At 44.3% G+C, this 19028-nt stretch overlaps 1 protein-coding gene across 1 annotated transcript in view; it reads right to left on the bottom strand.

Moving 5' to 3' along the window:
• Positions 1-19028, bottom strand: part of PRKG2 (protein kinase cGMP-dependent 2) — a 138936-nt gene that overhangs the window by 90486 nt on the left and 29422 nt on the right. The window contains exons 3-5 of the mRNA XM_075352421.1: positions 7164-7330; positions 2363-2476; positions 1582-1687 (exon numbers count right to left, since the gene is read on the bottom strand). Coding sequence (XP_075208536.1) covers positions 1582-1687; positions 2363-2476; positions 7164-7330 — 387 coding nt within the window. The remainder of the gene's footprint in view (positions 1-1581; positions 1688-2362; positions 2477-7163; positions 7331-19028) is intronic.

Raw genomic sequence — 19028 nt, 5'->3', positions numbered from 1 at the left:
CAGTCCTGATTGTACAGCATGACGCACTGCGGAGAATGATGATCTTTTATGCTGCATATAAAACCATTTCACCAAAAATATGAGTGGTTTGCTATTTTAAAGGAAATCTGTCAGGTGATTTTGTAGTACAATACTAATGTCATCTTTAAATATGGCTTAAGAAGACCTTTTAGGCTCAGTAACGTTTATTGTTCTACCTTATCCTTTTATCTTGCTGTAAGCTCCATAGAATTCAGTGTCTTTTGCAGGCTGATCAAGTGTATTTAAATACATTTTGCATATTCACCGCTCCCCCCACTTCCCAGTGCATTTACTATCACTGCTAAAAGGTGAGAGGGAGTATGGGTAGGAACACTGCTTTACCATTTCTGATGCCAGCACTAAGAAATGGGAGGGGAGAGCAGGGCATATACAGCTTGTATTTATATACACTTGACTAGTTACTACATCACGCTGAACTCTATGGAGCTTACAACAAGATAATAGTATAACGTAAAGAAAGAAAACTTCCGGATCCTGAAAGGTCTCCTGAAAGGTCTCCTGAAGCCATATTTAAAAATAACATTTGTATTGTACTAGAAAATTACCTGACAGATTTCCCACTGAGTGATCAGGCAACCTGTTAACACTGCTTGATAAATGTGAAACTTCATTCACAATTATTTTGCAGTGTAGATAAATATTTTAGGATCAGTTATGTACAATATTTGTCACATAGATGCCCCACGAGAAGTCCTGATCTCTGCCTTACTATCTGACCTTACTATCCAATTCTACCATGACATGACATACTTCAACCAGAGACATACTGGTTATTGGGGTACTACTAACTGGCAACCTTTATTTAAAAAAGAACTTTAGTTAGTAGAGATGAGTGAACCCAAACTGTAAAGGTCGGGGTTCATACTGAACACTGGGTGCCTGGGGCTTGAACCTGAAGACAGTCTTTTTTTTTAAAGTCCGTGTCCTAGAGCTGTTTGTATACTAACCACTCAATCAAGCATTAGGGTGCTTGGTTACGCTTGGTGCTTGATCCAGTGCGAGCTACTGTACTTGCAGTCTCTGTATGGCTCTTACTGGGGTAAAAACAAGGTTTTTGGACGCTGAGTGACCAAAAAGAACCCCCTCTCTTCTTCCCTTGGAAATGCTCTGTTTATGGCTGGCCATATGAGGACGGAGAGCTAGATTGTACAGTCATTGACTTCCATTATATTCATTACTCGAGTCGAGCCTGTTAGTTTGGACAAACATTGATTTATATTAGGTTCGGGATCCAGAAACAAGGTCAGGTCAAGTCTTGGTTCTGAAATTAACTTTTAAATAAAGCCCGGCTGTACCCTGCGATCTTGAACATCCACAAGTCCGCTCATCTCTAGTTTTTAGGCATCAAGCTTTTAGACATCTTCCCATTGGAAATGTATCAACTGTTCTTTTGGAGCACCCTTGTGCTGGCCCACAATAGGAATAAAGCAATTTTTCAGAACATGCCATTGAATTGTGTTGTTCATATTTACAACCTTTTTCTCTAGGAAGAACATATAATGTATGCAGATTTTTAACAAAAGTCATGTTAAGATTTACCTTCTCAAAAAGTTCTGATATTCCTCATGTCTTGTTTGAGCTGTCTTTCTCATGATATTTTGGAACACTTCTCGGTCAAGAGCCCATGTCCTGACATTAGTGATTGCTGAAACAAAGAATCGTTGACCAAGAATAAAAGTTATTTTTCAGGCGATAGATGTGTATAAACTATACCAAGTATCGAAGTGTAAGCAACATACTCTTTACAGTTTTGCTCCTTATCATTTATCATTGTCAGATCTGATTTGCTACCTGCAGTTGTTCACTATTCACCACCAATCTGAAAGTAATACCACCAGTTCCCAGTAGATGGTAATGCAGATTTAACTCAATCATCTTGTAATTCTACCTTTTTTCTTGGCACCTTATGACCATAATTTGATTAAACCACTGACAGTGACACAAGAGAAGGATATTATGGGTCTGTGATTTCTTCAGAAATGGTTGTAATAAGCAAGAACATGTGGAGTGTTCTGTTTTCAGCAGAAACCTTGTTAAAGTTTTTGCTTTAGAAAATGGCATGGAGAACATCAATATGACTACGTAAAGTACGGGGACTCCACTCAATCTCACTTTTTGATATGTCCACTTTATCTGACTGCTTGACTGTAGCTCATCCTAGCATACACCATCAATAAATATTACAATAAATATCATGCACATAATATACTCAATTTTAATACATTCTAAAGAGAAAAATGTCAAAGTTAGTTATAAAGATGTTTATGTGCCACTTTCGGCAAAACTTTTCAGACTTCCAGTCCCGCCTGTATACATTTACCTTTGACGGAAGCAGTTCTTGTGCAGTTATAAAGTATTGCTAACTCTCCAAATGTTGTCCATACCGGAATGGAAGCTAGAAGCTTATTCTGCTGGAAGACTTCAGTTTTACCCTCTGCAAAAAAATACATTTTTAAGTCGTCCAATAAATTGTTAAAAAAAAATTGAGATACATACTAATATGTCTTAACATAGTGTCATACACTTATTTGTCAGTTATGCTAAACTGTACTGTTCTATAACCATACACTTATAATTTATCATCTTATTACATTGTTAAAATTCTGCCTCTTTATTTTATGTCATATGAAATAATCAGGTATTTTTTTCTGCAATCTACTTTAATTTATTATGAGGCCACGCTCAGACACTTCACTTCTTCATTAAGCATTATACACCTAGGCATTAAAGGGAATTTGTCACCAGGTTTTTTCATACCTATTCTGAAAGCAGCATAATGTAAAGACAGAGATCCTATTTTCAGTGATGTGTCACTTACTGGACTGTTTGCTGTAGTTTTGATAAAAATTTCAGTTTAATGTGCTAGTAAACCTGCTGCCAGGTAGTCCATCATATTCATGAATTCTACATAACCTCTCCCGTACTTGTCATACGGCGTTTGGCTCAAGACTCACCAAGTGTCATGAATGTGTCTGGTGCTGTTCACACCACAGATTCTGACACTACACACTGTGGTTTCTCTGGGGCTTCAGAGTTGCACAGGCAGGCTTAGGCATCAACCAGGTGTGTACTCATTAGTGATCGGGCTGGAAAGAATTAATCATTCCTAGCCTGCTGGTTACCTCTAGAATCACATGTTATGAGAAACCTATCAGAGCTTCTGCCCACCTTTTTAAGATGGTGGAAACTGACTTCCTGTGCTGACTATAGCATTAAGCGATACCAGTCCATTTGCTGTTGTGATCCACTTGCTGATAAACTATTGAGCTCTGTTTTTTGTGTTGTGGAAAGTTCATGTCATCGGCTTATTCCCACCCTGCTCTTTATGTTCTACTATCACATATTGTCTAATACCTTAGAGTTTTGGCTTCCCCATTTTTCTATTTGTGTGGGTTTAACCACTTCTGTCCCGTCCCTCCCCTGGGGTGGGGGAGATGGCTTATTAGAGCAGGGCTTGCCAGGATCAGGGCTAGGTTGGTGGGCTAGACCTCTTCACCATCACAAGTACCTCTGGGATAAGGGACAGCTAGGGCCCCCTAGCCTGAGGGCCAGTCTAGGAGCCCCGGTTATTCCCTTATACTTCAAGAAACCCCCACTGAGTCAGATTTCTATGTACACTATATATGGTCTGAAAACTGCCAATCAGTGGTGTGGGCAAGGTTATACAGAGTTCAGCATTCAGAGAACTATATCTGTTACAGATAAACACTACAGCAAGCAGCCCAATAAGTAATGCGTCGCTGGAATCAGATCTCTACCTTACAGAATGCCCCTCTCAGAGAGGTAGCAAAAATCTGGTGTTAAATTCCCTTTAATCCCTTCATGACCTTGGACTTACCGGTAAGTCCAAGGTTGTATAGCTCCCTTTGATGAGGGCTCATACGTTGAGCCTGCACCTTACCCTGCACATGTCGGCTGTACTGATCAGTTGACATGTGCCTCTAACAGTGGTGGTTAACCACTGTTAACTAGTCTAACTAGTTAAATCCTGCTGTCAATCAAGCAAGCCAATGCCAATCACCATGAAATAATAGATTTTGTTCAAGGAATAATAAAAAGGTACAAGACCATATACAAAATTACAACAGGTACAAGGAAGGAAAAGGGTGGAGAGACACCTGGCAAACTTAGCTGGTATGGCACAAGAAAATACGCTATAACACATATCAAAAGAAGTAACAATGATTGATCAATAAATAAATTCCTCAGTGCAAACAATAAATATTACCATAGCAATCTATAAATAGTAGTCAGTATATAAAACATACAGTGATGTCCACCCATATCCTGTCCACCGCCATTAACTTGAGAATGGCGGCAGCTATAGGCGTAGAAGTGGTGTCTAGGTATAGTAAAGTAGCCATGCGCTACGCAATGAAACCACCTATAGTGCCACCTGGTGGAAAACAACCAAGTTAGCATTTTTATCTCGAAAACGGAACGAGATAGACAAAAAAAGTGAATTAAAATATTGTAGGGCATCATCAATTCAATACGAATCGACACCTTGCATATAAGACGCCTTCACGTTTTTGCAAAAAAACAAATATTATGCACGGTCTGTGGTGTAGGTATATATGTCCGTCTGTGTGTCCATATGTATGTGTTTTGTGTGCTGTCCCTGTGCTATTCGTGTGACAAACTGTATACTTGCCTGTCTCCGGCGCTGCTCTCACACTTGCTTCCAGGTCCCCAATCAGTGTAGTGAATATTCATGAGCATAATGAGCGGTTCCGGAAGCAAGTCTGACAGCAGCGCTGGAGACAGTTAACTATAAAAATAAATTTCTCAGTGACATGTATTTCCTCTGGTACATGTCACACAGATGTCACACGGGTCACATCAGTGTGCGGTCAGTGTGACATCCGTGCTGGCAGCACAAAACAGACATGTCGTCATGTGGAGTACATAGTTGTGTGTGTAAGCCCATTAATTTTAATGGGTCTACGTGTGTCCGTGTCTCCGGTACGTGTAAAAATGGACACCACATGTACTGGAGACACGGATGTGTGAAGGAGGACTAAGGAGGTTCTTTACTGCCAAGGGAGCAGGTTTTCTCTGCAGAAAAAAACCAGCCCAATATTTACATAGTAAAATAGTAAATTGACTATTAGCGTATGGGGTACTTTGCACACTACGACATCGCAAGCTGATGCTGCGATGCCGAGCGCGATAGTCCCCGCCTCTGTCGCAGCTGCGATATCATTGCGATAGCTGCCGTAGCGAATATTATCGCTACAACTGCTTGACATACACTCACCTGCCGTGCGACGTCGCTCTGGCCGGCGAACCGCCTCCTTATTAAGGGGGTGGGTCGTGCGGCGTCATAGCGACGTCACACGTCAGGCGGCCAATAGGAGCGGAGGGGCGGAGATGAGCGGGATGTAAACATCCCACCCATCTCCTTCCTTCCGCATAGCCGACGGGAGCCGCGGTGACGCAGGTAGGAGATGTTCCTCGCTCCTGCGACATCACACACAGCGATGTGTGCTGCCGCTGGAGCGAGGAACAACATGGGACCATCGCGTCAGCGTAATTATGGAATTCGCTGACGCTACACCGATGATATGATTACGACGCTTTTGCGCTCGTTAATCGTATCATCTAGGATTTACACACTACGATGTCGAGAGCGATGCAGGAAGTGCGTCACTTTCGACATGACCCCACCGACATCGCACCTGCGATGTCGTAGTGTGCAAAGTACCCCTATGTGTGCATGGCATCTTATAGATACGCCAGTAGTGTTTTTAATGAAGATTTTTTTTTAATGTCTATATTGTCATTTTTTGCAGTGATTTTGCCACCGTTGGCTTTTTTTTTGTGTGTGAAATATATATAAACTACAAACAAAAGCCACTAGAAGAATATTCCATACTGGAAGTTACAGATGAAGGTACAGGGAAAAGACACCTCCAAATCAACAACAGTTCCTGCACCTCGTTATACTCCTTCCAACCAGGATAAGATACCAGTTTTGCACCTTTTGATTTTTCAGCTTCATCAATCAATGACAGTTGGCAGGTTCAGGAAAAAGTTGTTCAGCTTTTTGCTAAAGCTGCTTCGCTTAGAAAACCTTGGTGGCTCAGTTGTTGGAATTACGGTGTTGTGTGCACATACGCTCTTCCCATGTCTGATTGTCATGTACATGTCCTATCTGGTTTTTAAAGGATTGTGCACGGACACTGCCTGTGGGCCTTTTTACATATCTATTTTATTACAGATTATTGATCTACAAAAAATACAAAAATGAACTGAAACGCTTTGGTAGAATGTGCACATGGTGCATTCTTGGGCTGTCCATCAATCTTCGACTGTTTGTTTTTTTTCATACTACAAAAATGAATCACTTGTAGATGATAAAAATGGACACACAGTACAGCACTCTCTTGGATATCAATAGTCATTTTTTTTCCATACGAGTAAAAATAAACAAGTGAATTTGGCCTTACAAAAATGTCCAAATATAGTCCAAAATAAAAAGCCCTTTTACTGTCTTTGTGCCAGACTATGGCATACAGAAATATGTCTTACCACCACACAAGAGACATAATAAACATTCTGATGTCATTATCAAAAGAAGATAGATTTTAACCGTACAGACGTCACTTCTGAAATCTCTGCTTTGTTAACACTTCTATTCTAGAAAGACAAGTTCATGTCGGTGCACGAAATATCTGTTTATTCCAGTTATAATCTAGAAACGATATTATGTGAAGTCCGTAAAGGGTAGAGGATACATTTGGAAATGTTCATAAACGTCAGCAATGCTAGGTGTTTGCTGAGGTTAGGATTTGCATATATAATGCAGGCACACCAGTGAAATGCTAGCTCTTAAGAGTATTGGGATACCAAGTGTGGTCTCTTAAGGCTCCAGAAATAGTGTGAGTATAACAAGTTTTTATGTGTAAAGACAGTATTTCATTGTTGGCTTCCAGCTTCCATTTTAGCCAATATGTTTACTTAAGTACACATTGAGTGCAGCCCGTAAGTTCTTGACCACATCACCTGCTCTATTTTTCTCCATGACTATAAGCAGTTACAGCTGAACTTTAAGGGTTGGAGCAATAATAAAGACAGGTTCCATCCAAGAAATGTTCAAGTCAGAGATAAACACCTACCGGCCAATACAAAGATGTGGCTACCCGGTTCTCCTTGCTTGATAATATATTCTGCTTGAGCATATCTTCTCTCGTACATGCATTCTACTATGTCCCAGATTTGATGAGGATCTAAGTGCTTCAGAAATTGATTCTTGTTTAAGGCCTCCATTATCAGTTTTTTTTCACTTGAAAAGAACACAAAGGGACAAAGATTTAAAAAGATTAGTAATGTGGAAAAGACAATGAGATGGCGAACATCTTATTGTAGATGTAACATCACGATATTGAAATATTTTATTGTAATAATAGATTCTTTGCCTCAATTTTCAGTATCAGATTTTCATATTTTCTGTATGACCTTTTTGTACTTTGTCACCTACTCAACTGGTCTGTTGAAATTATATGGCCATGAGCTGCTAAGAGAAAGATAACCTAAGTGTCATGATTGACTCCTGGCTCAGCTGGAGCTGAGCCTTTTTTTTTTAGTTTCACTTCTGATGCAAGTCACGTTAGGGGTTAATCCTTTCTGCCTAGTTCTGGAGGTCTGGCTGCTTTATTAGGGCACTGTTTCTCTTGGACTTCGCCAGTGATATTTCTGGCTCTGCTGTTTTCTGCTCTTGAGTGACCTGTTGTCTGCCCTGCCCCCTCCTGACCTCCGTGTTCACCTGACCTGTTAACCTCCTCTGTTGTCTGTTTCTATCAGTGTCTCTCCCGCTGTCTCCCTGTTCGTTCCTTATCTGTTTACCTTAATTCTGTCTTGTCTTCCCACTCCCCCTCGCTTCTAGGCTCTGATTTCCCGGCTGCTGACTATTTGCTTCCCTCTGACTACGTTTAGACTTTGCCCTTGTGTACTTACAAGACCTCATGTTGTGACACGGCTTTCTGATGATTCTACTGCCATCTGGTGGGCTTGACTAGGATTACCTCTGCTAGGGAATTCCCTGCTCATACGTTTCCTCCACTTTTACACCCCCTAGTGGTTTACCAGCTAACTACCTTCTCAGATAGTTTCAGGAATCCTCTCAGTCCCACATTACTGCGCTGTACTGCTATTGTACATCTTAGAGTACAGCGTGACACTAAGCTTAGGAAGACAAAAAAAATGGCTTGATCAGCCTCCTTTTCCAATTGCTGTGTTTCCTCTAAAAAAAGACCAGGTTTTATGTTTTTTTGGACTCCATACAATATGTTAGGGCTTATTTTCCGTGGATATCAATCCTCAGACTGGCCAGGGGCTCTTTTGACCCGAGTGTGTTAGCTTGCATTTGTATGCAGCTATCACGCTCAGGTGAGAAGAGTCATCAACCAGTTTGAGCACTACAATTTTTTTTTGCCTAGGGTACAAAGGAAATATATAATCTCTAACTTTGTCTTTTTTCATCTTCAACTTGCTTAACTAGTCACAATAACAGTAATTTTGACTAGTGGTGCCCAAACTGTAACCTGCCACTGTATGTTATACAGTTTATTACATCTGTTGCATTATTAGTTTTTCTGAATGTTTTAAAATAAAAAAAAGTTGTCTTTGGGCAATCAGCTAACATATCAGCTGCTGTTTGCATTGCACCCTTTTTTGACAAGTGGATCTTTATATACATAGCATGTATTTTCTTTATTGTAATTGTCCTGAAAAAATAGTTTTTCTACTCTAAAATGTGTCGACAAATAAATCATTATCCATGATTTATCTCTGATGGTCTCTTTGTCTACGACAGTGCAGATTAAGCCCTTCCTTTTAGTTTTCTTACATCCATTCACCATGGGGCTGCTGGAGTCATATCATATCTCTTCAGTGGTTGCAACTTTCACAACCTTTCCCTATGAACACTTTCATCACGCACATCAATTTATTGTGAAGAGAAGACCCTATTTTGCGCTATTTGCCTCTCCATCCACGTCTCAAGAATGGCAATGAAAGACATTTTATTACGAGAAAAGTACATCAATAGGATACAATCATAATATTATTTACACACCATCGTACTATTCTTATAAGTAAATAAGAATTACAATCACAGTTATCTTAGTCCCAAAACTACACTTGGGGAAATGCCAGAGTCACTACTAAACCAGTCACTGTTGTAGCTCTGTAAGCTAAAACACCATGCAGGGCCTGATGGGGGTCGATGATGTGACCCACTGCCCCACAGGTACAAATTTGCGGGTTACTCCACGCTGTCAGCAGACTGGCTGCCTTCAATCTCTGCTGCATGGCCCTATTCCCCACTTGGTACTGTACGTTCACACAGGAAGTGATGGCTCACACACGGTCTCTCTCTCTCTCGGGTCTTCTCTGAGACCTGGTCTCAATTGGGTCTTTTCTTAGAACTGGTGTGGTCTCGTGTTTGGTCTTTATTGGGTCTTCTCTCGTAACTTGTCTGGTCTCTTGAGACTTCACTTGGAACTGGTGGCTATAAGTCAACTCCGCTGCTCACCAGATCACCCTGCTAGCCTTTTATAATTAGTAACTGTGCCACAGCTGTCATCTGACTTGGCGTCTTTTCCAATCTCTGCCCCAAGGAAACATGCACTTCATTCTTAAGTTCCTGTTTGCTCTTTTTCTATTGTGTCTGACCAGCAGATGGCAAAATTCACTTGCAGACACTGAGATATTTAGTGAATGTGTCTTCTATTTTGTCTACTTCCGTGCATAGCAACTCATCCTCCATATGACTTCTCTTCTCTGTTTCTTAGATAGCAGGTGTGAAGACAGCCTAAGGTTTTTGATGTAGCTATTGAAGCCAAAAGCAAAAAGTTAATTTAAGGAAATAAGAAGTCTTCGTTTTTTCTATACAAGTATCATACATTAATAATCAGATTCTGGTTTTGACCTCCAAAACTGCATAAAAAACCTTCCTTCATTAAAACCCAACCTTATGGTATGAACACACAGTGAGTTCTTTTTTGTCGTCTTTTGGGGTGGTTTTTACAGCAGCTTTGTCACTAACATCTTTTTTTTCTATTTATATGTGCAATAGTTATGGCTTACAAGCGAAAGCTACCTGAAAAATGGTCAAGTCAGTTCTTTTAGCAGTTTAACAGCTTTCAAAGCCTGAAGTGGTTCCAAAAAGTTACAAAGGATGAAACACATGCACAGCTTGTGTACAGGAAATCTTCTTTGTTGTCTTTTTTGTAGTTTTTGCAGAAACTTTACTGACATGTTTTTATAATTTCATATATAGGATAGTGGTGATTTCCCGAGTGGAAGCTGCCCAAAGAATGGTCAAGTCAATTCTCGTAGCACTTTAATGGATTTTGAAGCAGTTAAAAGAAATTACTAAAATGGATCACATACAGAGCAAGCTATTTTGCTATTGCTGTGCATAATTTCATTATTTTTTATACTTATTTAGCTCTTTTTCAGGTTTCATGTGCACATACCCTAAGTCAGGATAGGTTTTCTAAATAGAGCATTTTTATTTATGTTGAAAAATAAAGGACAACCAGAACAGGAAGCACAAATGTGGTCTTCTGGACATACAGTATATGGGTATGGATATACAATTTCTACACTTATCTATTAACATGTTGGTCACAGTTGCAACTACGTATGGACTACAACAGTCACATGCACAACCCAACACTTAAATTGCTGCGTGGGTCCCCTAATTGGGGACTCAGGTAGCAACAGATGGGAGGTGCCAGATATCAGCAAGGTGATTATTTGTTGTTTTTTTTTAATTTTTATATCATACTGGACTGTTTACTAAATAAGAGTTTATGGGTAACCTCCCCTTTAAGATTAGTTAACCCTTCATTTATTAGATGACTGCTCATTACCAATGATGAGTGAACCTGAACTGTAAAGTTTGGAGTTCGTACCGAACACCGAGTGTTCAGGTCTCAGATTCGAACACAGACTTACAACCTGATGTCTGTGCTACTGTTCTGGTTTTCTAGCCGAATAAAGCTTGTGGAAAGGCTGCAATGCAGCCAATCGACAAGATTGTAGGCAGTGGGCACTTCCGGAGTCATCATAGCCATGCCAAATATTGGCATGGCTGTCATTGGCTGGCGCACCACGTGGTCCGGCCTGTATAAAGGTCTTATCACTATTTTGTGTTCTGATCCTGGTGCAGTGAAGAGGGCCCTAATTCCGGCTGCTTTAATCAACTTTAATACCGCCTAGTGTAAACAGCTCGAATATAGCCTTATGCACTAATGCTCTAATACTGCCTAGTGCAATACTACTGTAATACCAGCCGCTTCAATCGGCTCTAACATCACCTGGAGCAAACAGCTTGACTATAACCTGGTGCACAACTGCTCTAATATGGTCTGGTGCAATACTGGTCTAATCAGGCCAGGTGCAATACTGCTCTAATACAGCCTGGTGAAAATGTGACGCCCCTGGACTAGTCAGGTCGTCACAGGGTACTGCATGCTCTTTATTCTTAGTGCAGGACTCAACTTCCCATGGTTCTGGGTTCCGAACCTATAGTACTGCCTCCATCAGCATCCAAAAATCCCAATCACACTTCCCACCACACCCTGTCAGACACACCAGTGGGCTGCTGAGCTGGAATAGAGCCGCCCACCTAGGCCCCTCTGCTTTGATTGGATGGCTGCCGTGTGACGTCGCTGTGACGCCGCACGTACCGCCCCCTTAGAAAGAAGGTGGTTCACCAGCCACAGCGACATCGCTAGGCAGGTAAGTATGTGTGATGGGTCCTAGCGATGTTGTAAGCCACGGGCAGCGATTTGCCCGTGACGCACAACCGGCTGCCTGCTCATCCGGTTAAAGTAAGAACTGCACCACCAAATTGATTACAGCATGGAGGAAACAACAGAAGGCTGTTCTGAAACTCATCTGTCTGGTGGACAAATCCCATACTACACAGGAGCTGTGGACGGGGGTCAAACAACAGATAAGTGGTTGTTGCCGGTAAACCTCAAGCCCGGCCTGGTGGTGTGTAATAATGGATGAAATCTTGTAGCACCTCTGGGCCTAGGCAGATTGATAGACATCCCTTGCCTGATGCATGTGCTGAATTTGATGGTGCAGAGATTCCTTAAAAATTACCCACATATGTGAGAGCGGCTGCTGCTGGCAGTCTCTGTGCATATTCAGTGTTCTCACCTTGCTACTGGTCGTCTGTCTGCACTGCAGCATCTTCCGGCTAAACTGCCTCAGATGCGACATGCCAACAAGGTGGAACTCTGCCTTGCATATGCTGGAAAGACTGTGCTAGCAGCAGCAGACAATAGTGGAGTTTCAGCTGCAACACGCAAGGGTGAGTCGCTCTGCAGAACAACACCAATTCACCACTAAATGGGAATTCATGAGTGACCTGTGTGCAGTGTTGTGATGCTTTGAACACTAACATGGCCAGTGTTGATGATGCCATCATCAGCGTTACTTGTGATATTATTCAGCCATGGCTGCCTGCTTTGAACAATAATGTTTTCAGTCTAAATGCTTTGGGCCTCCGGGACACAGTCAACAGCATCAAGGAAGCGTCTAAAGCCAAAGTGGCTGGGACTGGCGTTAGCAAGGTTAGCTGGCATACCACCAGCTTGATGCCAAATCCAACTACAAGTATTATAACTGCAGTAGCTATAGTGTATGCTACTGCAGTTGACATTTTGGCGCTGTAGGAGAACTGTGAAAATAGGCTCTGAAGGGGCCTTTTTTTATTGTTGCTTGTGGGGGAACTCTGCCAATGTTGGTTGTGTGGGTAAACTTTGAAAACATGGTCTGTAGGGGTTTTTTTGTTCATATTGATGCTCTGTAGAGGAACTCTGCCAATCTTGTCTTTGTGGGTCAACTGGGAAAATTGACTCTGTAGGGGCCTTTTGTTAAAATTGTTGCTCTATGGGGGAACTCTGCCAATCTTGGCTGTGAGGGTGAACTGAGAATACAGGCACTGTAGGGGCCTTTTTGAGAATTGTTTCTCTGTGGGAGAACTCCAACTATCTTGACTATGTGGGACAACTGGGAAAAGAGGCTCTGTAAGTTTTCTCTAGCAATGTTTGTGTCAGGTTTCCAGGTTTTCCAGTTCTCTTTTGAATGAGCTTGCCCTCGGTTAACATGGAGTTTACTGTTCTGTTGCCCTACTTCCTGTCCAGCTGCTTAAAAGGCCGCCTCTAAGCCTAGTCCAGTGCCTGAGTATACTGCTTGCTGTGTGCTCCTGCTTTGCTGCTGCTAATCCTGATTGCCTTTGGATCCTCCTAAAGACTACCGACCGACCGACTCTGGACCTTACCCGGTTTCTCTAAGCTGTGCCCGGATTCCGTCTGCCATCTTCGGTCAGCACTCTGCCCGGTTCTCTCTGGTTCGTAACCACTCTGGACAATCATTCCGTACGGACACTCCTGGACTTTTTCCGCTTGCCCCTTGTGTCCCGGCTGCGGCGCATTTAGGCCTTCCGGGGTGATTGCCGGACAGTCCCTGTATAGGGGTTCGCTCTGGTGGTCTCCCTGGGGGAGTCCGGTGCGTGGCCCCGGGAATTCCCTTCGCTCCGTTTCGGAAAGGTATTTTGTGTATTTGTACTGCTGTGTTTTCCGTTGTGTATCTACCGTGGTTACATATTATAAAACATCTTGTACCAGGAACTAGTCTCTGATTGTCATTGCCCTACGCTATCGAAATCCTCAGAACATATATAAGTATTACATTATACTCAGGCCATAGGAGGATTTCGCTGGGGCAATGACTGAGACACGAGTAGATCAGCTCTTCTCCATGATTAACTCCCTGCAGCAGGAGATGGAGGCGGTGCAGAATAAACTTAGAGATGTGGAGGCACAGCTGGGCCATGATCACCAGGTACTGGGGCCGGCTATACAGGATTTGCAAGTCAGAGTGGAGGCTCAGGAAGCCGTCCCCACTACGTCCGTATCAGCTGCCGGTATGCCTAGGTTACCCCCATTCCGTTTCAATGGTGATCGTAGTCAGTTCCGTGGATTTGTTAACCAATGTATACTGTTTTTCGATGTACATTCTGATTATTACCGTTCTGATCGGTCAAAGGTGTTATGTATCATCATGTTATTAACCTCACGAGCGCTGGCTTGGGCTAATCCCATGATAGAGAATCGGGACATCCGTTTGAACCACCTGGATGACTTTCTGACCGCAATGGCGCAAATGTTTGATGATCCGAATCGCCGTGCTACCGCTGAATCGGCTCTCCTTTCCTTACGTCAGGGAAAGCGTTCTGTCGTTGAATACGCCACTGAGTTCAAGAGGTTAGTGGTAGACACCGACTGGGGAAACAATGCATTATTATCTGTTTTCAGAAAAGGTTTGTCCAGTACCATCAAGGACGAGTTAGCCCGTTCCGAATCTCCAGGGGATTTTGAACTGTTTCTCCAGCACTGTGTGCGCATTGATACTCGTTTGACGGAACGTAGACAGGAAAAATGGGCAGCTGTAAACCGTGTAAACAATATTGCGTTTCCTTCCAGAGAACCCGCTCTCAGGACGCCACGGGAGGCCGAGGACGTACCTATGCAAGTGGACTCTTTGCAAAAACGAGAGACCAACGAACGTCGTGAACACCGGCTCCGTGAGCGTTTGTGTTTCTATTGCGGTCAATCGGACCATTTCTTGATCGACTGCCCGAAACGTCCAAATCGCCCAAATAAGGTATTGGCAGCCATGGCAGAGTGTGACAACACGGATGCAGAGTCCGATATCTCTGAGGCAAGTGGACACTTGGATGCGGTATTTCCCTTGACTGTAATGTCTACCTCACCGAAGGACTCAGAGGGGAAATATACCCATTGCTTACTCCCCATTCAGATCCGTTGGGAGGGACAGCTAATTCCTACCTCTGCAATGATAGACTCCGGGGCAGGGGGAAATTTCATGGACTCTTCCTTTGCCAGGAAACACGGTATCCGGACTCAGCAAAGATCCTCACCGGTTACCATGGAGACGGTAGACGGATCTCCGTTAATCTCTGGACCAGTGGATCGGGAAACAGTACCGCTCGAATGCGTGATGAAGCCAGGTCAGCAGGGGACCCTTGTTTTCATGATAATTTCTTCTCCTCATTTTCCGATTATTTTAGGTATTCCGTGGCTACGGTCTACAAATCCGGTCACGATTGGGAGACTAAGGAAATATCCTTCCCACCGCAGAGTGGTCCGACCATTTGTCCAGCCGTTCCGGTTCCAGTAACACCAAATACGGAGGGCACTGTACAGGTACCTGTTTTACCCCCGGTTTACCGTGACTTCGCTGATATATGCGACAAAAGAAAAGCCGATCAGCTTCCCCCGCATAGACCGTATGATTGCCCCATAGACTTACTCCCAGGGGCGGAGATTCCGTTTGGTCATGTCTACCCGTTGGCGGCACCTGAGCTAGAAGCACTAAAAGAGTATATTGATGAAAGCCTAGCCAAGGGATTTATTCGTCCGTCTACCTCACCCGCAGGGGCACCCATCTTTTTCGTGAAAAAGAAGGAGGGGACTCTAAGACCCTGTATTGACTACCGGGAACTGAATAAGATAACCATCCGGAACCGGTATCCGTTACCGTTGATTCCTGAGCTATTGGAGAGGGTCCAACAGGCAAAAATATTCACCAAATTAGACCTCCGTGGGGCATATAATCTGCTTCGTATACGTCCCGGAGACGAGTGGAAGACCGCGTTCCGATGTCGGTACGGACATTTTGAGTACCTAGTGATGCCTTTTGGACTTTGTAACGCTCCCGCGGCATTTCAACATCTAGTTAACGATATTTTTAGGGATATCATGGACCAATTCATGGTGATCTATCTGGACGATATCCTAATCTTTTCTGATTCTCTACAGGACCACCAGGAGCACGTCAAGACCGTACTTACCCGTCTGAGGGAAAACCGCCTATACATTAAACTGGAGAAATGCGAGTTCCACTGCTCACAAATACAATTCTTAGGTTATGTCATCTCTCCTCAGGGACTGAACATGGAATCTAGCAAGATACAAGCCATTCTAGACTGGCCGGAACCGGGAAACATCAAAGAGGTACAACGCTTTGTCGGTTTTGCCAACTTTTACCGACGCTTTATCCGTAACTTTTCGGAGATTGTTCGTCCCATCACTCTGTTGACCAAGAAAGGACAGAAGTTTGTGTGGTCCGCCCAGGCCCAGGAAGCATTCCATCGTCTCAAGGTATGTTTTACCTCAGCGCCAATATTAGTACATCCGAATCCCGCACTTCCCTTTATCGTGGAGGTCGACGCTTCCGACTATGCATTAGGGGCCATTCTTTCTCAAAGGACCGGGGACAAGAGTCTCTTGCATCCGTGTGCCTTCTTTTCCCGCCGGTTGTCCCCTGCAGAAAGGAACTATGACATTGCGGACAAGGAATTATTGGCGATTATTTCCGCTTTCAAGGAATGGAGACACCACTTACAGGGAGCCGCGCAGAAAGTGATAGTAATCACAGATCATCGTAATCTGGAATTTCTTAAGTCTGCCAGGTGCCTGTCTCCACGGCAAGCCCGTTGGAGCCTATTTCTTAACCAATTAAACTTTATCGTTACATACCGTCCAGGTTCACGTAATGGGAAAGCCGATGCCTTGTCCCGAATCCACGCCGTGGACTCCGTACCTGGAACCCCGTCTCAGACCGTGTTATCGGATGCCAATTTCGTTGGAGTAATCCAGGACCAGGACTTGTGGAAGGACATCAAGCTGGCCTATGATGGTGACGTATTTCTTGCTGCCCCCCGAATGATGTAACACTTGTTCTTCGGAATGGTGTGTGGTTGAGAGAGCGACGCATTTATGTCCCGGAGGCCGTAAGACTTCGGGTTCTCAAGTTGGTCCATGACTCCGTGTTGGCTGGTCATAGGGGGGTACAGAAGACGCAGGAATTTCTGAGCCGTTTCTTCTGGTGGCCTACCTGTTTAAAAGATGTGAAGGACTATGTCCACTCATGTGTGGTTTGTGCCCGGTGCAAGGTCCCTCGTGTGGCTCCTACGGGACTCCTCCAACCGTTACCCGTGCCATCTCGCCCTTGGGGGTCTATCTCCATGGATTTGATTGTGGAGTTGCCAGTCTCAGGCGGGCACAATACCATTTTAGTGGTGGTGGATCGATTGACTAAAGCGGCTCACTTCATTCCGTGTACCGGTCTTCCCTCAGCCGCAGAGACAGTGGATTTGGTTATCCAGAACGTATTCCGATTGCATGGGGTACCAGACGAGATCATCTCTGACCGGGGCGTGCAGTTCACGTCTAGATTCTGGAAGGGGTTTTGTACGGCACTCCAGATTGATGTCTGTTTGTCTTCTGCATACCATCCTCAGACAAATGGGCAAACCGAACGGACGAATCAAACCCTGGAACAATACCTTCGATGTTATGTCAGCCATCTCCAAGACGATCGGTTGAAGATGCTTCCGTTGGCGGAGTTCTCATATAACAACACTCAGAGCAGCTCCACTAAGGTAACGCCCTTTTTCGCTAACCTGGGTTACCATCCGGCTGTTTTGCCTAGGTCACCGGTTGCGGTTTCGGTGCCAGCGGTGGAGGACAGATTGACAGAACTACGACAAAATCTGGAGGTTCTAAAGGACACTGTGGCTATGGCCCAGGAGCGTTACAAGAGGTCGGCAGACACTCACCGGAAACCGGCACCCATGTACAAGGTAGGGGACTCTGTATGGTTATCCACCAAAAACCTGAGATTGGGTGTTCCTTCGCAGAAGCTGGGTCAAAAATTCATCGGTCCGTTCAAGATCACCGGGATCGTGAGCCCTGTGGCCTGTCGGCTACGGTTACCGCACCATCTAAAGGTACACCCGGTCTTTCATGTGTCTCTCCTCAAACCCGTTTCCCCTAATACGTTTCATGGTCGTGTTGTGCCCCCTCCTCCGCCTGTGATGGTCGACGGCGAGGAGCAGTTCGTGGTTGAGGACATTATTGACTCCCGGCTCCATCGTCGTCGGCTCCAGTATCTGGTACGTTGGCAGGGGTACGCCCCCGAGGACGATTCCTGGGAACCGGTGGGTAACATTCGGGCACCCCGGAAGATTGCCCAGTTTCATCGACGTTTCCCGGACAAGCCAGGCCCTGATCCGTCCTGAGGCCGTCTCTGGGGGGGGGGAGTAATGTCAGGTTTCCAGGTTTTCCAGTTCTCTTTTGAATGAGCTTGCCCTCGGTTAACATGGAGTTTACTGTTCTGTTGCCCTACTTCCTGTCCAGCTGCTTAAAAGGCCGCCTCTAAGCCTAGTCCAGTGCCTGAGTATACTGCTTGCTGTGTGCTCCTGCTTTGCTGCTGCTAATCCTGATTGCCTTTGGATCCTCCTAAAGACTACCGACCGACCGACTCTGGACCTTACCCGGTTTCTCTAAGCTGTGCCCGGATTCCGTCTGCCATCTTCGGTCAGCACTCTGCCCGGTTCTCTCTGGTTCGTAACCACTCTGGACAATCATTCCGTACGGACACTCCTGGACTTTTTCCGCTTGCCCCTTGTGTCCCGGCTGCGGCGCATTTAGGCCTTCCGGGGTGATTGCCGGACAGTCCCTGTATAGGGGTTCGCTCTGGTGGTCTCCCTGGGGGAGTCCGGTGCGTGGCCCCGGGAATTCCCTTCGCTCCGTTTCGGAAAGGTATTTTGTGTATTTGTACTGCTGTGTTTTCCGTTGTGTATCTACCGTGGTTACATATTATAAAACATCTTGTACCAGGAACTAGTCTCTGATTGTCATTGCCCTACGCTATCGAAATCCTCAGAACATATATAAGTATTACAGTTTGGCTGAGTGGATAAACGCTGAATACAAGCTCTTTAGGGGCCTTTTTAAGAATTGTTCTGTATGGGAACTCTAACAATCTTGACTTTGTGGGTGAACTGGGAAATCAGTCTCTGCAGTTGCCTTTTTGAGATTTGTTGCTCTGTGGGGGAACTCTGACATAAGTCTTTGTGGAGGCACTCT

The sequence above is a fragment of the Anomaloglossus baeobatrachus genome, chromosome 1, assembly GCF_048569485.1.
Source record: "Anomaloglossus baeobatrachus isolate aAnoBae1 chromosome 1, aAnoBae1.hap1, whole genome shotgun sequence".
NCBI lineage: Eukaryota > Metazoa > Chordata > Amphibia > Anura > Aromobatidae > Anomaloglossus > Anomaloglossus baeobatrachus.
This window is presented reverse-complemented; position numbering and strand designations above follow the sequence as displayed.